Genomic DNA, 20078 nt, shown 5'->3' with positions numbered 1-20078 from the left:
GAGTTTAGTCATACAGCACTGAACACTGGCTGTGTAAAAGTAGAAACTGATAGCACAAAAATCTAATGAATGGGATAGTACACATTTTATTTTACCTACAGTTAGTTAAATGGACAGAGATCTCTCTTCTGGAAAAAATGAGCATATTAAAGTTACCTTACTACTCCACTGCTACTTATTTAGTGGTGATTTCTACTAAAAGTAGCCTATGATGTTTTAAGACACATGTAGTGCCACTAAACATCTTCCTAACAGCATCACTTTTTCAACAGTGCTGCGACAGGCACTGGTCCAAAGCCATGACTTTAGCTAGCAAACATTGTAGAACACTTGATAGGCATGCTACCACACTTTCCATTACTTTTAGCAGATAACAGTACATAAGGCATAGTAAATCAACCAGTATAGAAATTTTTAAAATAAAAATAATTATTTCAGAATATGCTATCAGTGCATAATAGCTGGTATATTTATACAGCATTCAAAAGCAGTAACTATTCCAAAATATTCAGGCAGCAGCAGAACTAAACAAAATAAAGTAAAAGCTAACCTTAGCTGGGTTTGACTTATATTCATAAAGTAACACAAATAATAAGATAACAAACATAATAACACTAATTATTATATTACTATAATAAATTATGAGAGCTGGATCCTTGTAGAGTTCTTGCTTTAGGTTTTTACATTGTTTTAAGTGCCACTTCATGTGGGACTTAAAAATGGATTTCCAGGTAGTTTGTATTCACAATGAAAAGAATGGTATTTGTCAAAGTAAATTGGCAGGACTGACCCAGCTTCTCCAGAGGACTTCTACACTGCTGAAAGTGCAGGTCAACAAAATCACCCAGCCAACCAACAGGCTGGGTAAGCAAGACACCTTAGGGAGAAATGGGAGTGGGGAAAAAAACATAAACTTCTGCCATAAACATACCTTCAGCATATTACTGACACAAGGGATCTGTCTGTAGGTATACAAACACCTCCTCAGGTGACAGTATCTTTTAAAAAGTAGCATCCGGACCTGTGCATTTGCCCTGCTAGGTCTCCCTGCCCCGTGCATAAATGAATGAAAACCTCATGACTTTAAACAGCAGTAACCAAGGATTCTGCATCTCCCATTTCTGAACACATTCTGATAACATAACCCCTAGGGACAACAGGGCTGAAAGAATTTTGGTTGTTAGAGTTAAATAATGACAATAGAACTGCTCCAGCTGCTAATTCAAAGATAGCATTAAAGCATTTGATAAAGGCTGGCAGGCTGTTCAATACTGCACTCTTGTAAAGTTCTCTGACTGGAACAAATCCAAAGCAGATGGAAAGAGTGACCTGTGCTCTAAAACTTGATGAGTGTGGCACAAGTAGCCAATGCTCTTTATAAAAACCCCAAACCTCTATGTGTTCCACATATGAGACAGGGAACTTGACCTTCTGAACCAACATAAGGAAGGAAGAAACTATCAAGGGTGGTAGTTACAAAAGAAAGTTGGTGTTCTCCACAGGGAAATCTCCTATACCATTTCTGAGACTCTGAATGGCATCAGGGTATCAGACCTCTCTATAAAGCTTCGGAAAGAACACCCAAGTGGATGACAGCTAGTACAATTGCTGTTCTCTAAATGATAGCAATAAAATGTAATAGCTTGGTTTCAAAATATCAGTCAAGGGAGTTACTGACTCTCATGGGAACAAGTACTACTTTGGCACTACCAGTGTATCCAGTGCTTTCTGCAATGACATGCTTTTGAGGAGGTACTACGCATGGTCTCTGACAAATGGAGTTTCTTCTCTTTTCTCATACTTTCGCTTAGAACTAAGTCAGTTCTCAAGAACATGAGTGAAGCAGACAGAAGGGGTCAAAGGTCTGACGGACTCATGTGTGTCAAGAACTCCCACTCATGTGTCTATGGATTCCACTGCAGAAAAATCAGCAACATGCCAGAAACCCAAAAGTCATTGACCAGGTGTGTTGACCAGGATAATTAATTTTCTGCATTACTTGAGTGCTTTAAGATCAAAGATCTTGAGTTTATGCTAACTATTTATATACAGGATCATGTGATGTTTGGAGCCAAACAAAACTTTCTTTACTCTTGGAACATAGAAGACGGGCAAAAAAATTTGGAGAGTCAAGGAAGGCTCAGATTTATAATGCCTCTTACAGGAATTTAAAGCACATCTATAATTTTCCCAGAGATTGATTTTTAAGACAAGATTTCAGATATATATGCACAAAAATTGGGCTCTGTATAGACATTTAACAAACCATGTACTAATTCTTGTGGGTATGCAATCTCCTAATTTTGTTGCTGAGCCATACTTGTGACAAACACTGAGGCTGTGACAAACCCTAGTAACTTGTAAATTCTACAGAGTAATGGTGGACAAGCTATGTGCAGATTATTGAAATTAATTTAGATTATATTCTCTGGCTTTAACTGTAAAAATACCCAAAAGAAGATGACTGGTTTTCTGCCCTAAAGAGGAGTGTTCTCAGTAGAATCAATTATTTAAAACATAATTGCCTGTCATTTAGTTAACTAACAACTGCACCTATTCAGTCTTCTGACATGAAAAGCTTGTTTGCTTTGCATTTTTCCTGGAAGAAAAGTAAGAGAAATTTCTCAGTCACTCTAGTCTTTGTGGGACTAACCTTTGAGGGACTAACAAAGATGATCACCAAGATCATCACAACTCAGATGGACAGGGATTGTATGGAGAAGTAAACTGCCTCTTCAAAGCTGCCTATATCCCAAAGGGAGAAAGAAACCACTCTTGATAGTTTTCTCCTGACTTAGTTCTATTTAATATAAGATTGCCTATTTCTTTGTGTTAAACGGCATACTTAAAACCCTATGAACTATTAATTGTATCCTTATTAACTTACAAACTGCTTCCACACTAAAGATAGGAAAAAACCCCAATATACTTTTACTGTGACACCCATATAATTAGTAGAAATTTTGCTGAAGGAAATGTCTAGTGGGCTTACAGACTTGATTGATTTCCTATATGTTGCAACTTTTGACTGACATTCTGGTACTCTGTGTCAAAAGATCCCTATAAAATGTCACATTCATCTTATTTCTCCCTCAGTAAATCAATACTGAAGGTTTTGATTATTTTTTTAATTTTTGTGATCAAAATTATTCACCTTCTCTCAATCTCCAGAGAAAAATACAGTTTTACAGAACAGCTAACAAATTAACCAATAACATAGCAAGACTAGCCCTAGTCTATTTTACTGCACAGATAATAATGTGCTAAGTTTTCCTACAAGCACTATTAAGCAGTTTATGACTGTCACAGACCGACACAACAGCCTTTTTACATGGTGCAGGAAATGTATACTTACTCTTTGAGAGACTCTTCTAAATGCTGGACTCGTAGAAATGCTTCATCTCTCTCTTCATTGGCTAACCTAAGCCTTGCCATGACAGCCTCATCACGTTCCCGTTGAGCAGAATAAACTTCTTGCACCAGAGCTGCAAAAGTGTGTTCAACAAACAAGTTTGACAGGGAAAAGCACTATTAGATGCACTTACATTGGCCCTTGCCACCACCTCCTAAAATCAACACTTCTCCAATAACCCTGAATTATTCTGCATAAGGTCTATATTACTTCTTAGATACAATACTAAATTGCTGTTAATTGTTAGTCAATACTTTAAGGTATTAAAGCTATGTGTTTTCAAATTCACCCCTATAAAATCTAACAGAGAAAGAAAGTGATTTGCTGGGCATTCTGAATACTTGTTTAATGGAAAAGTAATTCTTAGAATCATATAAGACACTAGCAAGCTTCTCCTAGGACACAGAGTTAAAAGTAATCATACATTGAAACTACTACCATCAGACTGCTTCCTATCAGGGTACCATAGTGATATTAAAAATTCTAATATTTTTATAGTCTGTCTCTAGTACCACAAGAGTGGCACAGCTGGCATCTCTCCTCTGCCAAGCCTTTACTTTATTGTGTAATATACTGTTATATTATCTGTTACAGCATACATGGACCTTGGAGCATTAGGTACCAATAAACTAAGATTTACTGTCTATCCTTGGGAGCAAACTAACACCTTCAAGGCATTCCTCATCCTGAGCTTACATTTTCTCCCTGCCTCTCCCCTGTCAATATGCCTAACACCATCTCTGGCACACTGCCAGAATCCTTACCTCGACCCTGCCTCCACTAAAATCTTTATTCATACTTTCATCATTTCCCTCTGCAATACTGCAAATCTCTCCTCACAGTCATCATAAAACCATGCATTCAAAATGCCTAGAGTCTTTCAGGATGCTGTAAGACTGCTGTCACTCCAAGACAGAGGACTATATCCTCTCTCACTGGAACCTCAAAAAACTCAATTGAGATCGGTAGGCTCCTGAAATCTCCATCCTCCTTGTCCCTTCTAGTCTGTCAAACTGGGGTATAGGCATAGTCTCCTAACATCACACTATAGTGTTTTTCAAATTTTGATATTTATTTCTCAAGAACTTTCTCTATTAAGCCATTGCTGCTAGGCTTCCTTACTCCCTTCGGAACTATCTGCTCCTCTCTCAACCACTGCTTAACACATTAAGATCTCAAAGAAAGGCTTCCTCCCTCTTTACTTTCTCCCTTTTACTAAAAGCCTAGAACTTATGTCCCTCCAATCTTACCTAAATTGATATTAACTTTTTAACCTTTATTTGCTATTTTACTCTTACTACACCTCTGTACATTATTGCACAAAAAAACTTCATAGTGGACTGTATAATGAAATATTACATTGTTCTTCACAGAATGAAACAGTAGAAACACAGTAGCACATATTTCTGTAACAGCTATATTGCTGGGAAAAATGTATTTTATCAGTACCAAGAAAAAAGAAACCTCCTTGCCCTCAAGCTGGGAAGAAAACTGTCACTGAGGAGTAAGGAAGTACCTTCTGCAGGCTTAGCAAAAGGTTGCAGGCTAACAGCAGATTACATAAAATCAGACAGGTAAAGGCTAAATGTTACTTCTGAAAATGCAGTCCCTTCCCTCACAAAAAGTCTGCAGAGGAGCTACAAGCCTAGTCAGAAGGTCAGAGCTGTAACAAGTTGTGTCCCAACCACACCACCAAAAGAAATTCAGCATTGGAAGCACAGATTTTGAAATGTATGCAAAAATTAATGAACACTTATTAAATTATCTTTAATCCAGAAGAATAGTGTATTTTTTTCCCTTGAAGATTTATTTCCCCTGATTGCAACAGGAAAGCTTTGCTTGATGTGGAACGGAAAAACCAAGACAGGAGTAAGGCAGCTATAACACTGCACTGGCTGGTATCCAGCAGTAAGTTTGCAGCACTTGCAGAGAATGCATCTGATATCTGCAAAGGTAGGTGGCTCAACAAGGACAAGAAAAAACCCTATGAGGTAACCTAGGCTGTGCATTTCAGCTCACCAGACTTCCACATTGATTGCTGAGATGTGTGATGGCAGGGAAACTAGTGCTAGAGCAATGACTGCCTGTGTAAACTACAGTGCCACTGCTGTGTCCTGACTGGATCTGGAATACACAAGCAGTTTCATTCTGTATGGCAGTTATTGCCTATCAGTATCTTAATATATTTGTTTGCTATAGATTTTCCAGTAAATGGTGTCAATTTATCCGGCATCATAACAGAGACAATTCACAGAGAATCCTTTCCACAAAGCTGCAAGTGGAAATACTATGCAATTTTCACATTGAAAACAACAGCTGCAATGAATACAGTTGTCTAAAATAACTGAAGATTTGGCACTTACTACTGTTCTGAGGTTAATTATTTTCCAGTTTAGTTAACTTCTTTCTGGCCTCTTCAAGTGTACCCCTTCTGTCAGACCTTAGAACATCCTAAATTTGTTAATTTAGAAAACCCACAATTTGTTGATCCTGCAATGGATCTTGAATGTACATGTACACGTAGCGTACACGTCTTTTGGCATGTCTAAGTTTCTCTCTGTAAATATAGCCAGTGGTAATAATGACTATACAGGCTTTTAAAGAACAGATTATTACTTATTTGTCATTAAACCAAAGTAATGTAGATATAACAGTATGCAAGCATTCAGAAAAATATATTTTTCAAGTTATTTAAGCATCTTACTTATCTAAAATCTTACCATCCCTGATAGCAGCTCAGATTGCTAACTGCTAACAGTGAACCCTTCCCCCACTCAAAAGTCTATTACAAAACACTGCATTTTAACTATCAGCTATGAAAAATTACTTAAATTCAGTGACTCTTTATTGTTTTTTTCTTATCCTTCCACTAAATTAAAGCATTGGTGTAAATATCCCACTGACCAGATCTACCAACTGTATTAAAAAAAAATTATAGTCATTCTGTATCAATTACAAGTGTCTGGCTTTTGGTTGTTTCTTAAAAGTAATACTGCAAGTCAATTGTTTAATACCAAGATTAAGGAAAATGTAGAAAATCATGTAAGATGCTTGCATAGTAATCTAAGTTAAAAAAAGAAGGTATTTAGATACATGGCATTTTAATATAACACAGTAATACTGACACTTCCAAAATAAATTTCTTATTTAAAAAATACTCAAAGACCTCATCTAACTAATTTTAATGGTCTACAGAAGATGAAGTCCCCTGATTTCTTCACCAGCCAAATCTGAATTTAGGTTTGATGTTTGTTACCCAATGGCTATACAATTCTGACTCTTATTTAATATTTTATTAGTTCCTTTTTTCCTACTATAGGAAATAGTAGGAAATCAATCAATCAATCAATCACATGATTGCAGGTAGTCTGAACATGCCCCATTCACACTGAGCTGTGGATGAGTTACAAGCAGAAGTTCAGGACCATAAGGACCACAGCATGCTTCAAATAAATGAAAAACATACATATTTAGGTCTCAATGTAGCAGCAAAGCAAAACATTTTGCCCCATATCTAGGAAAACAAGTGATGTATAAGCTGTCTAGTTAGAGTCTATGAGAGTGACATGAAATTCCTTCATATTAGAAAGAGTAAAAATTATCCAATTATCATCTCTGTGCTTCTTAAAAATGTGTGGTGAAAACCAATTGAGAGCAACACCAACTCATGCTTCTAAATTCCATTCAAGATGTAACCTATCCAGCAAAATACTAACTCCATACTGCCACACTGACTTGGCACCTGATCCAAAGAAAAAACAGATACTTTTCCACCAACTCTCCTGCTGACATTACAAGGTTTTCCTTGGAGGCCTTCTAGTGGCATCCCAATGACCCCTATCCTTTCTGTCTTGAGGCCTGACCAAGAAGAAACACAAATTCATACAGAATTCATATTTCAGGTAAGAAAATGACACAAAGAAATGAAGCATGAGTAGTCTAGTATTAAGCTAGAATAAATGGTGTCATTTACTAATTCATACATATATAATGGCATTAAAGAGTTAAACTATTTAAATCCCAGAGAAGTGAATGAAGGAAAAAAAAGGATTATTTTCCCATGCTTGCAAATATTGTAGTATATAAAAGTACAGCACTAGTATTTAGTTGTATAAACTTTATTTGTTTTGGAAGAATTTATTAACATCTTTCTCCTTGTAACTAAAACCCCTGCATACTCTAAAAGAGCTCTTTATTTTAAAAGAATCATTATGCTAAACTCATCAATTCTAAAACATTTTTAGTTTTTAGTAAAGAAAACAATTGTAAACAGAGAGCTTTTGTAAGGTAGATAGCTATTACAAAGTTCACTTAGAAAATCAATATAGCATTTTAGCTGGAATTTGCTCATTAAACACCCACAGCTCTAATGCAAATTATGATGGAATGAATAAAGCAAATACATATGCTTCTTTCTTTTTATTAAATGTAAAATCTACTGTTAATTGCATCTGGTATGTCATATAAACTTTTCTCTTTAACTATTAAATGGAAGCTTTTACAAAAGTCATTAGAGATTCTCTTTCTTTGACTTGTATAAATTTCAATATTTGTTCAGTAAAGGTTCACAGCAGTTAAATTACATTAACAAATATTATTAGCTACTATGTAAGCCAACTAAGTAAAATACTTATATTGCAGGTAAAACAAATCAATGGGTGTTTACAATAATATTTGGATATGTCCATTTTTAAACAAGCTTATCAAATATCATGTAATTCTTAGTCAAATGAGAGAGACTCAAAGTAGATTTTTTTATCCCAAATACTCAAATTTGTTTAGTAAGCTAATTGTTTTCTAATATGGGCAAAAGTAAATATGAAGAAGATGAACCATACCAAGTATGAGTTTACTGAGTCAAAGCAGTGTACATATTTTCTTAGTTGAACCTGATTCTTTTGGCAAACTTGTCCCCTATACTTTTTAAACCACCTTTAAAACAGCAGTACTGAGAAGGTGTGCTGGAAATCATTCTAGTTTAAACAGTGCTTCATGATTTTCCAAACATGGAACTTTGGGGGAAGAAAGGAAAGCTTGACTCCCAGGATAGAAGTCTGTTTGCTTATTTCCTAGAGGTCATCTGTGTAAATAAAATAAACTGAGAAAGAGAGGCAAAAGACAAAAATGTTGGGATTAAAAACATTTATGACAACAGAAATCATTTCACATTACTTATTTAAAAAAGTAAAATTGAGTAAAATTAAAACACAGTCCAGGACTTATAAAGAAAATATGAGATCACTATCCACAGCTACTGTATTTCAGAAGATAGAGCAAATATTATAACACTACAATAACTGGTTTTCAATAAAGGTCAGTTTTACAGATACATTAAATTTGATTTAACCATATGGATACATGCTTGTTCTCCTTACAGAAATACGAACATGTATGTATTTGGCATCCACTCAAATTAGAAATCAAAATCCTCTGAGATTTCCTTCTACTAAATTTAATGACTGTGCCACAACTCTGAAATATTAAGAAAAAAACCCACTGAATTGCCATGAAAGCCTTTAAAATGTGTCATTATTTGGTCTCTGCTTATACATGTTACAAAATGCAGGTAATCCCCAGAAATGTTCAAATTCTAAAGCCCTTATAGAGTTCTTATTCAGGTTAATGGCAAACTAGCAGGAGCTCCAGGGCTCACTGTCAACTTAAAAATAGTGCTGACATATTCTATTACGAAACAGACAACTTAAGTTCCTTGCTCTTTTTTGAAAGCTACCATTTATTTACTTTCAGTTATGACATATAACTGAAAAATAAAAGTAAAATAGTGATAAGAAGATCTTAGGAAAACTACTTAAGAGTTTTCATCAGTCTGTACCAGGAGTTATAGACTAAAAGTAATTTACACCTAAATGTGACTTTATAGATAAAGCAATCTGAACAAACACTGATAGAACACACTGACTTCTTTATTACTTTGTGTTTGTTGTATGTATTTAGTGCATAGCATTCATCTGCTCCTACATTTCCAATGCTAAAAAAAGAGTGTTCTTAATAAAAGGCTAAAGTTGCTTAGTGGCAGCTCTGCATAGGGTTTTCTTTGTGTACTCAGATCGCAATTCAATTAAAAAAAATAAAGTGGAAAAGAATAGGAGAGAGTATTATACACAGACCCCAAGGCAGTTCTTGTGAAAGCCAATCCCTGTACAATACTTAAGCCTCTGCCTCTAATACACTAAACACAGCTGACTTCAAAATTCAAACCATAATGCTGTTAAACTTTTTTCTTCAGTGAATAATTGCTGATGCCTGAACATTTACTTTTAGGGGGAAAATATAAGCACTGCATTGAAGTCTGCAAGTTATAATTTGTCATGTTAAAGGAAAATTCTGTAATACCCCAAGAAGTAGAGCATTTGCAGGCCTTTTTATTCCTGAATAAAACCCAATTCTTTATGCTCATCTAGTGCTTGTGTGGGAGAAAGAAGGGCCAGACTAGTCATAAAAAATGCAGAAGAAACTGGCTTGCTTTCTACATACAAGCTCCACTGATAAACAGCTTAGTAATTGACATTTTAATCCATGCCAACTCATCGTATATTGTACTTCAAAGAGCTGTATGCAACTTTTTGACGATCAACAATTATGACAATCTGAAGGTAGAATCACATTGTTTCAAATTAAGCTGTTAAAAATTAAGCCAAGAATTTCTCAGTCACAATGCCCCCACCTTGAGGATTTTTCTATTCTTTAGATGAATTGCCTACCTTCCTATTCGGAGGATTCAAATTCTGCAGCTATTTTCAAAATTGGGTTATTTATCAGGAAATATTTTGAAAAATATATTCAGGAATTAGTATTCCATAGTGGAGCATTTAATAGGACAAACCCACTAAGAATTATATAGACTAAATATATAAATAAATTATGCACAGAAAACTGGTTTAGGGAAGTATATGCATTACCTTCTTAAACTGTAAAATATCATTCATATTTAGGTTTATAAACATGAGAGTTGGGAACTACTGAGTTCTTTTGGCTAAAGCCCAATATTGGCCTTATTTCAGTTTAATTGGAAGAGGATCTTGAATTCATCTTCTCCATGAGATATCAGGAACCTGGATTTCTGTTTGTACCAAAGGTTAATAAGAAATGTGTCTGCAAAAGTCAAACAGCATTAAATACCAAAAACTGATTATTATTCTGCAGGAGTTGTTCTGTCATTCATAATCTCTCCATGCTCCAACCTTCCACAGCTAATCTTTAATGGATGACATGCAGGAAAGAAAAATAACATCTAAAAAGGGACTCTAAAGTGAGCTTTGAAGAAATGGAAAATACTTTTCTTCTGTGCTGAAAGTTATTGCCACCCAAAGTTTATTACTGGCAAGATTACTTATTTCCTCTTACTTTATGGATATTAAATCAAATTAACTCTAAGCTAACAGCCACTTGAATATTTGTTTTTACTTTTGCTATTAAATCTATTGCATATGCATATTCAGTAATTATTTTTCAAGTGAATTTAGAAAACTTCAAATAATATTCATGAATATTGCCACACCATATTCAAGAATTCCAAAATACCACAAATGTATATTCACAACATTTTCATAAATACAGACCTGAAATAGGGACTTCATTGTAGGTATATTGCCATAGTTTCCAAGAGACTGAAAGTTGTGTAATATATACCACCATGTTAGAAGTACTGCTTTCCTCTTTTTCCACACTGTATTTCCTATCATTACCTTGGTCTTTCAGAAAGCATCTACAGAAAGCTAATACACCTTTCAGGCATTAAAAATGCTGTGAAACCCCTAACAGGGCTGGACTCAATCCTGCTGAGCTGATGTTGATTTTAAAAAGTATTAAATTTTGGTATTACTAGATACTGGCAGAAAACCCAACTCATGGAATAGCTGTTGTTACAGAAAGATTTAAGGATAAATATTTTTATTATATTTTCATTCAGAATTATTCTTAGTCTCAATATATACTCTGACAGCAACAAAAACATTCCAAGAGCTCCTGTTCTAACTATGGTATATCTTACTGCAGTAATGGCACTGTGAGAATAGGGCTTTGATATTTTTCCAGTCTAGAGAAGTTACCACTATGCTCTATCACTCTCCCTTACAATCAACCAGCTCCTTCCTCTAAAAGTTCCTATGTATCCCCTGTTTGATTCTACCATTAGGAAAAAAAATGAAGTCACTTAGTACATCCATCCAAAGTGAGATCTGTTCTTTCCGCTAGTTGTTTTGAAGACATATTCCTTTGCAATGCTTCCATCTTGATTTTCCAGTCTGCTCTTGGAAGATGTATGCTCCTTGCCCTTTCCACCACCACAGGTGGCACCCACCCCCTTTTCTGTTCAACATGTGAAAGTTCTGCACACCCAAATTTCAAGATCTCGACATTCTTCACACCCGCTTCATTCATGGTGTTGCCTTTTTTGGTTACACTATCCTGGGGTCTGCTCTTTTATGATGGACCCTTCCCTGGGTTTTCCTGATGTTGCCTCCATCTCTGTTCTTCATGACAGGGAGTGAAACTAACAGTACCTTCTGACATTGGGTCAGAATGACACAAAATCCAACAGAAGAATAATGAATAAACTGCAGGAATCTGTGGTAGCTATAACCACCAGAAATAATAGTCTCTAATACTTAAAAGTCTGAAATCAAAACTTCAAATTACCTGATTTTCTTTAGCCATAACTAGCTGACGTAGAGATAGAGACCCAAGAAAGTTTTAAAATCCATTTTCAAGGCCAGCAAAATTTAAAAACAAAAATGTTTTGAAAATAAGTTATTTACTGCACACAATATTATACTTCCATTATGTATCTCTTCTGCCTTAATTCTACTTTTTCTTCTTTTCTCATGAAGCATTTCACAAATTTATCCTTTTTTTCTTCAGTTTTCCCTTTGAACAATGTAAAAATCATAAATTGAAAATCTTTGGATTACTTGTTTCTGTAGACAGTTGTAGCTTCATTTCAAAATACCCTTTGTCTTCATTTTTCAATTCTTTCCATGGGACTTGTTTAGGTAAAGCCTATCAATTAGAGGGTTACTTTTTAAAACAGAATCCTAATATCCCTCAAAGTAGATAACACTTTTATGGTGTACCTTTCCTATGTTCTTTACAATATAATTTTGTGGAGTCACTTACTTATCATAAAGCCAGTACTAAGTAATAATAAAAATGCAAACACCCATATTTACAAGCTCCACTCTACCATGTGTTACACACTGCAGTAATTAAACATTAACTAGTAACCTGAAATCACAGCAGCATGTGTTCTCCCTTCCTCAAAGAACTTAATGCAGGGGGATAAGTTTTTCCTTAAACACACCGTCTGTTCTTTATTAGGTTCTGCTTGTCCATTAGAACTCTCCCCAAGGCTTTTATGGGAGAGACACACAGAGGCTTCCACAAATTGGTTCACATAATTCCAGATTTTAAACCATTTATCCAAATTTGGAAGCATTCTTAGAACTGTAAGACAGGAAGCAAAAAAAAAAACTGTGAAATATTAACAATGCTTCCTTTTGGCAAACAGTTTAAGTAGCAAGGAGCCTCTTGCCCTCTCTCTTCAGCATTTAAAGGATTTTAAACTTCCTGTACTCATAAAAGGAGAAAAAAAGGTTATTTTTTAAAGGTCATTGTTATTACTCTATGTAGCTCTCTTTAAAATTTGGTTTAGTCTTGCTTTTAAAACAGAATAAGCATGTTAAATTATTATACCCATATTCATGCCACTCTGTTTTGAAGAGAAAAAAATGCTTAGGGCATAATTAGAAAGTTTCAGCAGTAGGGGTAGGAAAACAACAATTTGCTAACAAGTATTTCAACTGTATCCATGAAAATGAAACTATCCTTGTTTTTGACACACCTTTCTTAGCAGCTTTTAATGACCAATGAACACCTACACCAAACAGAATCAAGTACAGAGGTAAAACACTGGGCAAATATCCAGGAAGAACACAAACTTCATATTCAAGCCAAACAATCTGCATTAACATTTGGCTAGTGGATATAACAATGATACACACAGTGCAGATTTTTCTTTCTTCTGAAAATAAAGCAATCAGTTATGTGAAATTAAATAAAAATAAAATTATGCCTGTATTTCATTTTTTTCCAAAGATGTTCGTTAGATTTTACTTTCCCTTCCTCCACCACAGAAAACCTAGGAATTCTCTTTTCCATCTGTAATATACACAGTATACCATATTCTCAGGAGTTTGATATTAAGTGGAATGTCAGCCATCTGTTTTTCAGCTAGACAGTTTATTATCTGTTCCATTTTCCTGAATACAGTTACTCCTCCCTTTAGTACAAATATTTTGGAGCCAGCTATTAGAACTATTAATACTCTATGAAGCGTGTGTGATCTATAAGGAAACAATTTTACCAAGCTTACAGTTTCTTTCTGAACAAGTGATACAATGAAATTATAAAAGCACTCTCATTAATTTTTTTTAAACATCTTCATGAAAACCTTAGAGTATTTTTCATATATTGGGTACACTGTATACACAGTCACTTTTCAATAATAGAAATGCCCAGCTTCGTTACATCAGCAGTTTCCACAAGCATAGAATACAAACTGTCTCCATACTTGTATGTCTATCCAAAGAACAATTAACAAGAAATACAAGCACACGTTCATTTTCAGCTATAAACTTAAAAACCTTTCCTTCTGAGAATTCACACAAACTTCATTCACTGGATATATATGCCATCATCTCACAAAAATTCATTTTAACTACCAAAAGAGCAGATTTTTCAAGAACAGCACAGGTCTCTAGTTGAGGTGAATGCGAGACTATCTCCAAACACGGGGAGGGGGTAGTACTGCTCTGAACCAGCTAAAACAATAAGTGGTATTTGAACTGCTGGTTGAAAGGTAGAGGCACTGGTAATCATTATTTCCCCTTGTTTGTTCAGGACCTTCCAACAAAACAAACAACCTTTTTGTGATTGGATTGACATGGTGTTAACAATGCATTTAATGCCCAAATCAGTATGAATACAGGTAAAGCTCCTACTAATACCAGTACCAGGATGTTAAAGCCATCTATTTTCTAAGCAACTCTAAACAGCCACACATAAAAAAAAAGTCAAATCTTCCCTCCTTTAGCAAATAAAGCTAACATTCACTAGGCCACGTCATATAGCAACCACGGGTACTGTATGAGCCATAGAGCCATCTGTTAAGCGCTTGCCTACTGTACCTGCAATCTTCTCTGCGATCTTAGCTTCTGTAGCTCTGTCTTGCAATTCTAAGTCCAGTTTCATTGTCTTCAGCTCCTTGTCCTTTTCAGCCAGCTTGTCTTGAAGCTGAATTGAACAAATGGACAGTAAGATTCTCATCTGGCTGAAATTTTTGACCAGTACTTCCAACCACAATAAAATTGCAAATAACAATTTCTCATCCCCAAAATACAAACACTAAGCAATAAAAAAGAAGTTAAATTTATTGCATTTATTTGTTTAAAAAACAAATGTTAAGAATATACTTTTTAACATCTGGCCTTTCTTGCTCTGTGAAACAAGTAGCAATGAATATGCCATTGTTTTTATTTGTGATTCTCTTCCTCAGGTATCACCAGCTGTAGTCCCTCTCGCTAAGGAAGTTCAGAATTGTATGGAATATAATGTAGGTGGTTGCATGAATAGCCTGTTTCCTACCAAGATACAGACATCACAGTCTGAAAAGACTGGTGTAAATGCATATTTTTTCATGTTCTGCATCAGACAGAAGACTAGTATTCATTCACATACAGAGGCCTTTCTTTTAAAGGGTATTCACTAAATCTGTTTTTGGACAGATATCTGAGCTTGAATATTCAATGACACTTCATGGAAAGACTAGAGACTGTTAGATTCTTTAGGCACATTCAACCACAGCTAACACTAGAAGCAATGCAGCGTTCAAGGAAGATGGAATTTTCTCTCCTTCAATAAAACTGAGTTATCAGCACATTAATTATCTAGGCCACATGTACATAAGCATCAGAAGAATGAGTTCCAGATTCTATCCATGAAATATTGGTCTAGTCTTTGATCTTCATTGGTTTTCACCCGGGGTGCAAATCTATGTAATTGATTTAAGAAGTTGGAGAGTAGGTTGGAGGTTTTTTTTTTTTTAATTACAGAGAAATAGTTGTTAAGAAGATGCTAAGAATCCAAAATGACAGGAAGCTAGTGACTGCTGCACTAAAATAAATAACAAAAACTAAATCGGGCACAGTTTAAAATGTATGTTTTGCAAGGCAATTATAAAAAAGCAAATATTGGTACCTTGAATGTCTCAATTGTACCTTTTTATTTTTGGCCCTCAGAGTGTCCAATTCTTTTAAAAGGAATGCAGTTTCTGTTTTTCCACCTAAATCTTCAGCATCATTCCATGAGGATATAAATTCAGGGAGCATCCTGTTATCCTTTCTTTGTACAGTGCTGTATTTTGGAAAGAAAAAAAGTTAAAAATAGTTTTAAAAACAGTTGTTATTCCACCCCTCTGAAACAAAAGGCACAGAAATAAATTATCAAAACTTGTTAACAAAATTTTAACCACTGCAAATGTACTAAATAGTCAGAAAAAATGGATGCCCTTCTACCACAGCTTAAAGCTGTAACTCTGAAAAGAATCTGTAAATATGGAATAGTAAATAAATACCCTAAAAGTACTAAGGCAAAAAATGAATGAATATAAATTGGTTATGAAGCCTATAAACAGCAAATGCTTAAGGAAAGCAAATATTAAAAACCATTACTTAACACAGAGCAAAAAGTAATAAAACATCTGGGGATCAAAGCGATGCTCAGGTTTAAGCAAGCCAAGTTGGGTTTTTTTTGGTTTTTTTTTGTATTTTTGTAGGATGATTTCACATGAATTGATATGAGAATATCCATTAAAAAAAATCCAGGAGTTCATTTTGAAGAAATCTGTAAAATGATGGTATGATTCTATATAACTGACAACAGGAATTCCATACTGCATGCCACTTGGAGTTTTAAAATAACTTATCATTTGTCGCCATAGTTGCCAGAGACAACTTAGTTAAGATTCAATGGCCAGAAAAATTCCGTCTCAAAGTAAGACTGTGATAAAACTTCTTGGCTATCCATTGATACTCACAGATCACTGAGATCTCACTTGTGGCACTGCAGCAAAATGAGTACATGAATGGACTGGAAGGGGAACAAGCAAATATTTTCAACATTTGCTTTTCTTAAGCATTTTCTGGTTATACACCTCATAGCCACTAACTGGTAAGAAGTAGCCACAGAAAAACTGTATTTTCTGAGCTCCTGTTTCTAGTGTAGACATTATGTGTAATTCACATCCTAGAAAGATAAAGAAAGCTATCTATTGCTCCAGAGTCATTCTCTTAGGCAGACAGTTGTCTGTAGTCAGCCACCCTTTTTTTACCTGCTTCCACTGCATTTATTTTCTCTATGTTTTTTTAAGAAGGAAGTTTAAGACCTGTATTCTGCAGGCAAGCTGTGCAACCTAAAGCCCATTAAACAGACAGCATGGAGATTAACACCAAGAAAATACTACTAAGTGTATTACACTACACATGGGTGAAAGAGGAGCTTAAACTGCATGTCTTCCCTTCCAAGATCCTTCAAATCCTATTTAACCTTTGCTGTGCATATTTCATTTAGTACTGTTTCAGGCTGCAAGTGATAGATGCATCTAGATACTCTTGCCCAGATATGACTCAAATGTTTCTTGTGCATTTTCCATGTTGAAGAGATGCTTCCATGGATGAGTTTGAATATAACTCATCATCATCTTAAACTGAAAGAGGGTAAATTTATGTTAGATATTAGGAAGAAATTTTTTACTCAGATGGTAGTTGGACACTGGAACAAGTTGCTGACAGTTGTGGATTCTCCATTCCTGGAAGCGTTCAAGTGTTGGATGGGCCTGATCCACTGAAAGGTATTCCTGCTCATGGGAGAGGGGTTGGAACGAGATGATGTTTAAGGTCCCTCCCAACCCAAACCACTCCATAATTCTATGATCATCTTTCAACCCCTCAAATGTTTTCTTCCTTTCTCCTTAAAACTGACAAATCACATTGACAGTACACCAAGACCACCATCTAAAACACAAATCAACACTGACTCAACATTTCCTGGGTTTTTCTACATCAAGAAAATTTGACATATATTCTAATTACAATCTATTTGGGCAAAGACAGGTTTTGGCAAATAGCTTTAGGATCCTACATATAACATACTTGGAGCTGAGATGGTTCAACATGCTGACTGCTGTGGGAGGTTAATCTCCATGTTCAATACAAGCCTGACTGTCAGTGGGAGTGGCACCGGTGAAAGGTAAAATGAACAAGTTTTGGATGACTCTGTGCTGGGCTGTACCTAAGCATTCCGGATTACACTTGGCATTTAGTGCAGGATGCATTGCCCTTAATGCAAAAAGGAAAATCAAAAAGTGTTAAGGATTGGGTTTTGCCGAAAAAGTCACTGTTAGATCATAATGAAGATAACAAAGCTGGGTGTAGAATCTGTTAGACTGGTGAGGAATTAGTGTATTTTCCAAAAGTATACAATGGGACTTTGCAGCCTTGATCCCATTTTCAAAAACAACTCTGACACTCTCAGTTAAAAATTGGTTTTCAGACTGCCTAAGTCACTCAAAACTTGAAAGCATTCTCCCTAACCTGTTGGCTAGTCAAAGGTATAACCAGCCAGCTAGCTATACATTGTGTCACATACAGAATGAGTGTATAAATTTCTTAAGACTGACATAGAGGGCCACTGCACAGTAAAAACACTAGTGACAAGAAATGACCAGAAGTAATGACACAATAAAATCTTCAGAGTCTACATGGAACTTTTCAATCATATTATACCATCCTCAGATTCCTGTCACAGACTGCTACAAGGTATTACAGCTCCTCATTCTCACTCTTCCAGCTTCATCTGGACTTCACCATGCTTTAATCCTGCTTCCTACTCACTCATCATATTTCAAGTGCTTGTTGTGTAAAGCCACAGATAGTACTAAAGTTTCAAGATCTGTTTCTAATCTGTTCAGCATGCCTTTTCAAAATTCTCTTGTAGAGATCACAATCATTGATATACCCACAACGTGAGATATAAACCACTGCAATGATCATTATTTTCTATGAGTGCTAGAAATACGGAGGTGAAATGCTACATTCCACAAGGGAAGAAGGGCAAATATGGTGAGTCTAAGTAAAAAGCTGACTTACTGATTCTCATGTGGGAAGCAAATTTCCCTATATTTACTCAAAAGTCCATGTGTATATTGTCAATATTTTGAATCTAAAAAACTATAGAGAGGGTTATTTCTTGGGCTTACCTTGTTTCTTCAGAACTACAGTCAGTTAGGACTCCTCCTCTTTGACTGGTTACTTGCCATTCTGAATGCTTTAGTGCTTCAGTTTCCGCCTGGATAAAAAATTCTCGGGGTTTTTGAGAATTCTTACCAAACTGAAGTTCAGCACAAAAGTCTTCTTTTTTCTGATCCAAGATGTGTGTTTCTAATTGGGAACAGAAGCAAACACATTTTCTCATTTGGAGAATGAAGCACAAACTTGAGATTTTTCATTTGAAAATGGCTTGTTATAAGAATATAATACTGTAACAGAAAGGAACAAGTGATTCAGTTTCAGATTCACAACTTCTTCATCCCTTCACTAAGGAATGAGACCTGTGTCATCTACAGCTTGGATGACGTAGGAATTACAACCCATTTACTGGATTTTTCTCATGGAAACATGAAAAATTCATCACCCTCCTCCCCCTTAAATGATTTCTTAAAATAATGTTGACCGTAGAAAATTATTTACTTATCTCTTACAAAATTAAGTTCTACCATAGTGAGATATGATGAATTTCTGCTATAGAGAGGGAAAATTTTAGGTTATAACTAGACTGTTATTTATAGTGAGGTTTCTTTCAAATCCATTTTGGCTGCAAAAGGAGTATCATTAAGCCTAATTAGCAACAACAAATTTAAAGCATCATTATTTATTCCTGGAGAGTGTGAGGTACAGGTTTATACAACTAAAGAACTTGAAGAATGCAAAGCAGAAATTGTTCCAAAGAGAAAAATTATCTGATTAAAATGTTGAGTGTGATAGCTTTCTTAGCTTGGCTACTAGATATTTTTAGGACATATTTGTGATATCAACGCATTAAAATGAAAGAAAGATTCACATACCACGAATGCTCTTTCATAAAGTAAGAACAAGTATGTTTTAATTATAGAATTATATTAAAAATGAAAAGAAAGCAGCTTAAAACCACTGGAAACGGAAAAAAGGTGCATGTATTTTTCATTCTTTCATTTAAATTAGTAGAGAACAAACACTGGGGCCTGTGTTTATTTAATAAAGTTAGTGTTTCCAAACATTTTGGATAAAATATAGGGCATATATTATTTGATCCATCTTATAACGTCCTCCTCAAAAATAATAAGAAACTGCCTATACAGTAAAAAATCCACTAGAAATAGACCAAAACCACAAATCAATCAATATCAAGGTGCCATCCTGCAGGTAAACACAGTTAAAAGCAAAGTTTCACAGTAAAAAGCACTGAAAACTGTCTCTAAAGTGTGTTGTAATAGCTTCCTCTTTCCTTAAACAAGGAAAGACACAGCCAATGGCATAGAAAGAAGACCCAAGAGATG

The 20078-nt window shown here is 35.2% G+C and overlaps 1 protein-coding gene across 1 annotated transcript in view; it reads right to left on the bottom strand.

Moving 5' to 3' along the window:
* MIPOL1 (mirror-image polydactyly 1) overlaps positions 1–20078 on the bottom strand; it is a 151614-nt gene that overhangs the window by 113279 nt on the left and 18257 nt on the right. Inside the window, exons 4-7 of the mRNA XM_062494999.1 lie at positions 18744–18924; positions 15706–15841; positions 14617–14722; positions 3356–3485 (exon numbers count right to left, since the gene is read on the bottom strand). Of these exons, the coding sequence (XP_062350983.1) occupies positions 3356–3485; positions 14617–14722; positions 15706–15841; positions 18744–18924 (553 nt within the window). The remainder of the gene's footprint in view (positions 1–3355; positions 3486–14616; positions 14723–15705; positions 15842–18743; positions 18925–20078) is intronic.

Source organism: Cinclus cinclus, chromosome 6 (assembly GCF_963662255.1).
Source record: "Cinclus cinclus chromosome 6, bCinCin1.1, whole genome shotgun sequence".
Taxonomy (NCBI): domain Eukaryota; kingdom Metazoa; phylum Chordata; class Aves; order Passeriformes; family Cinclidae; genus Cinclus; species Cinclus cinclus.
This window is presented reverse-complemented; position numbering and strand designations above follow the sequence as displayed.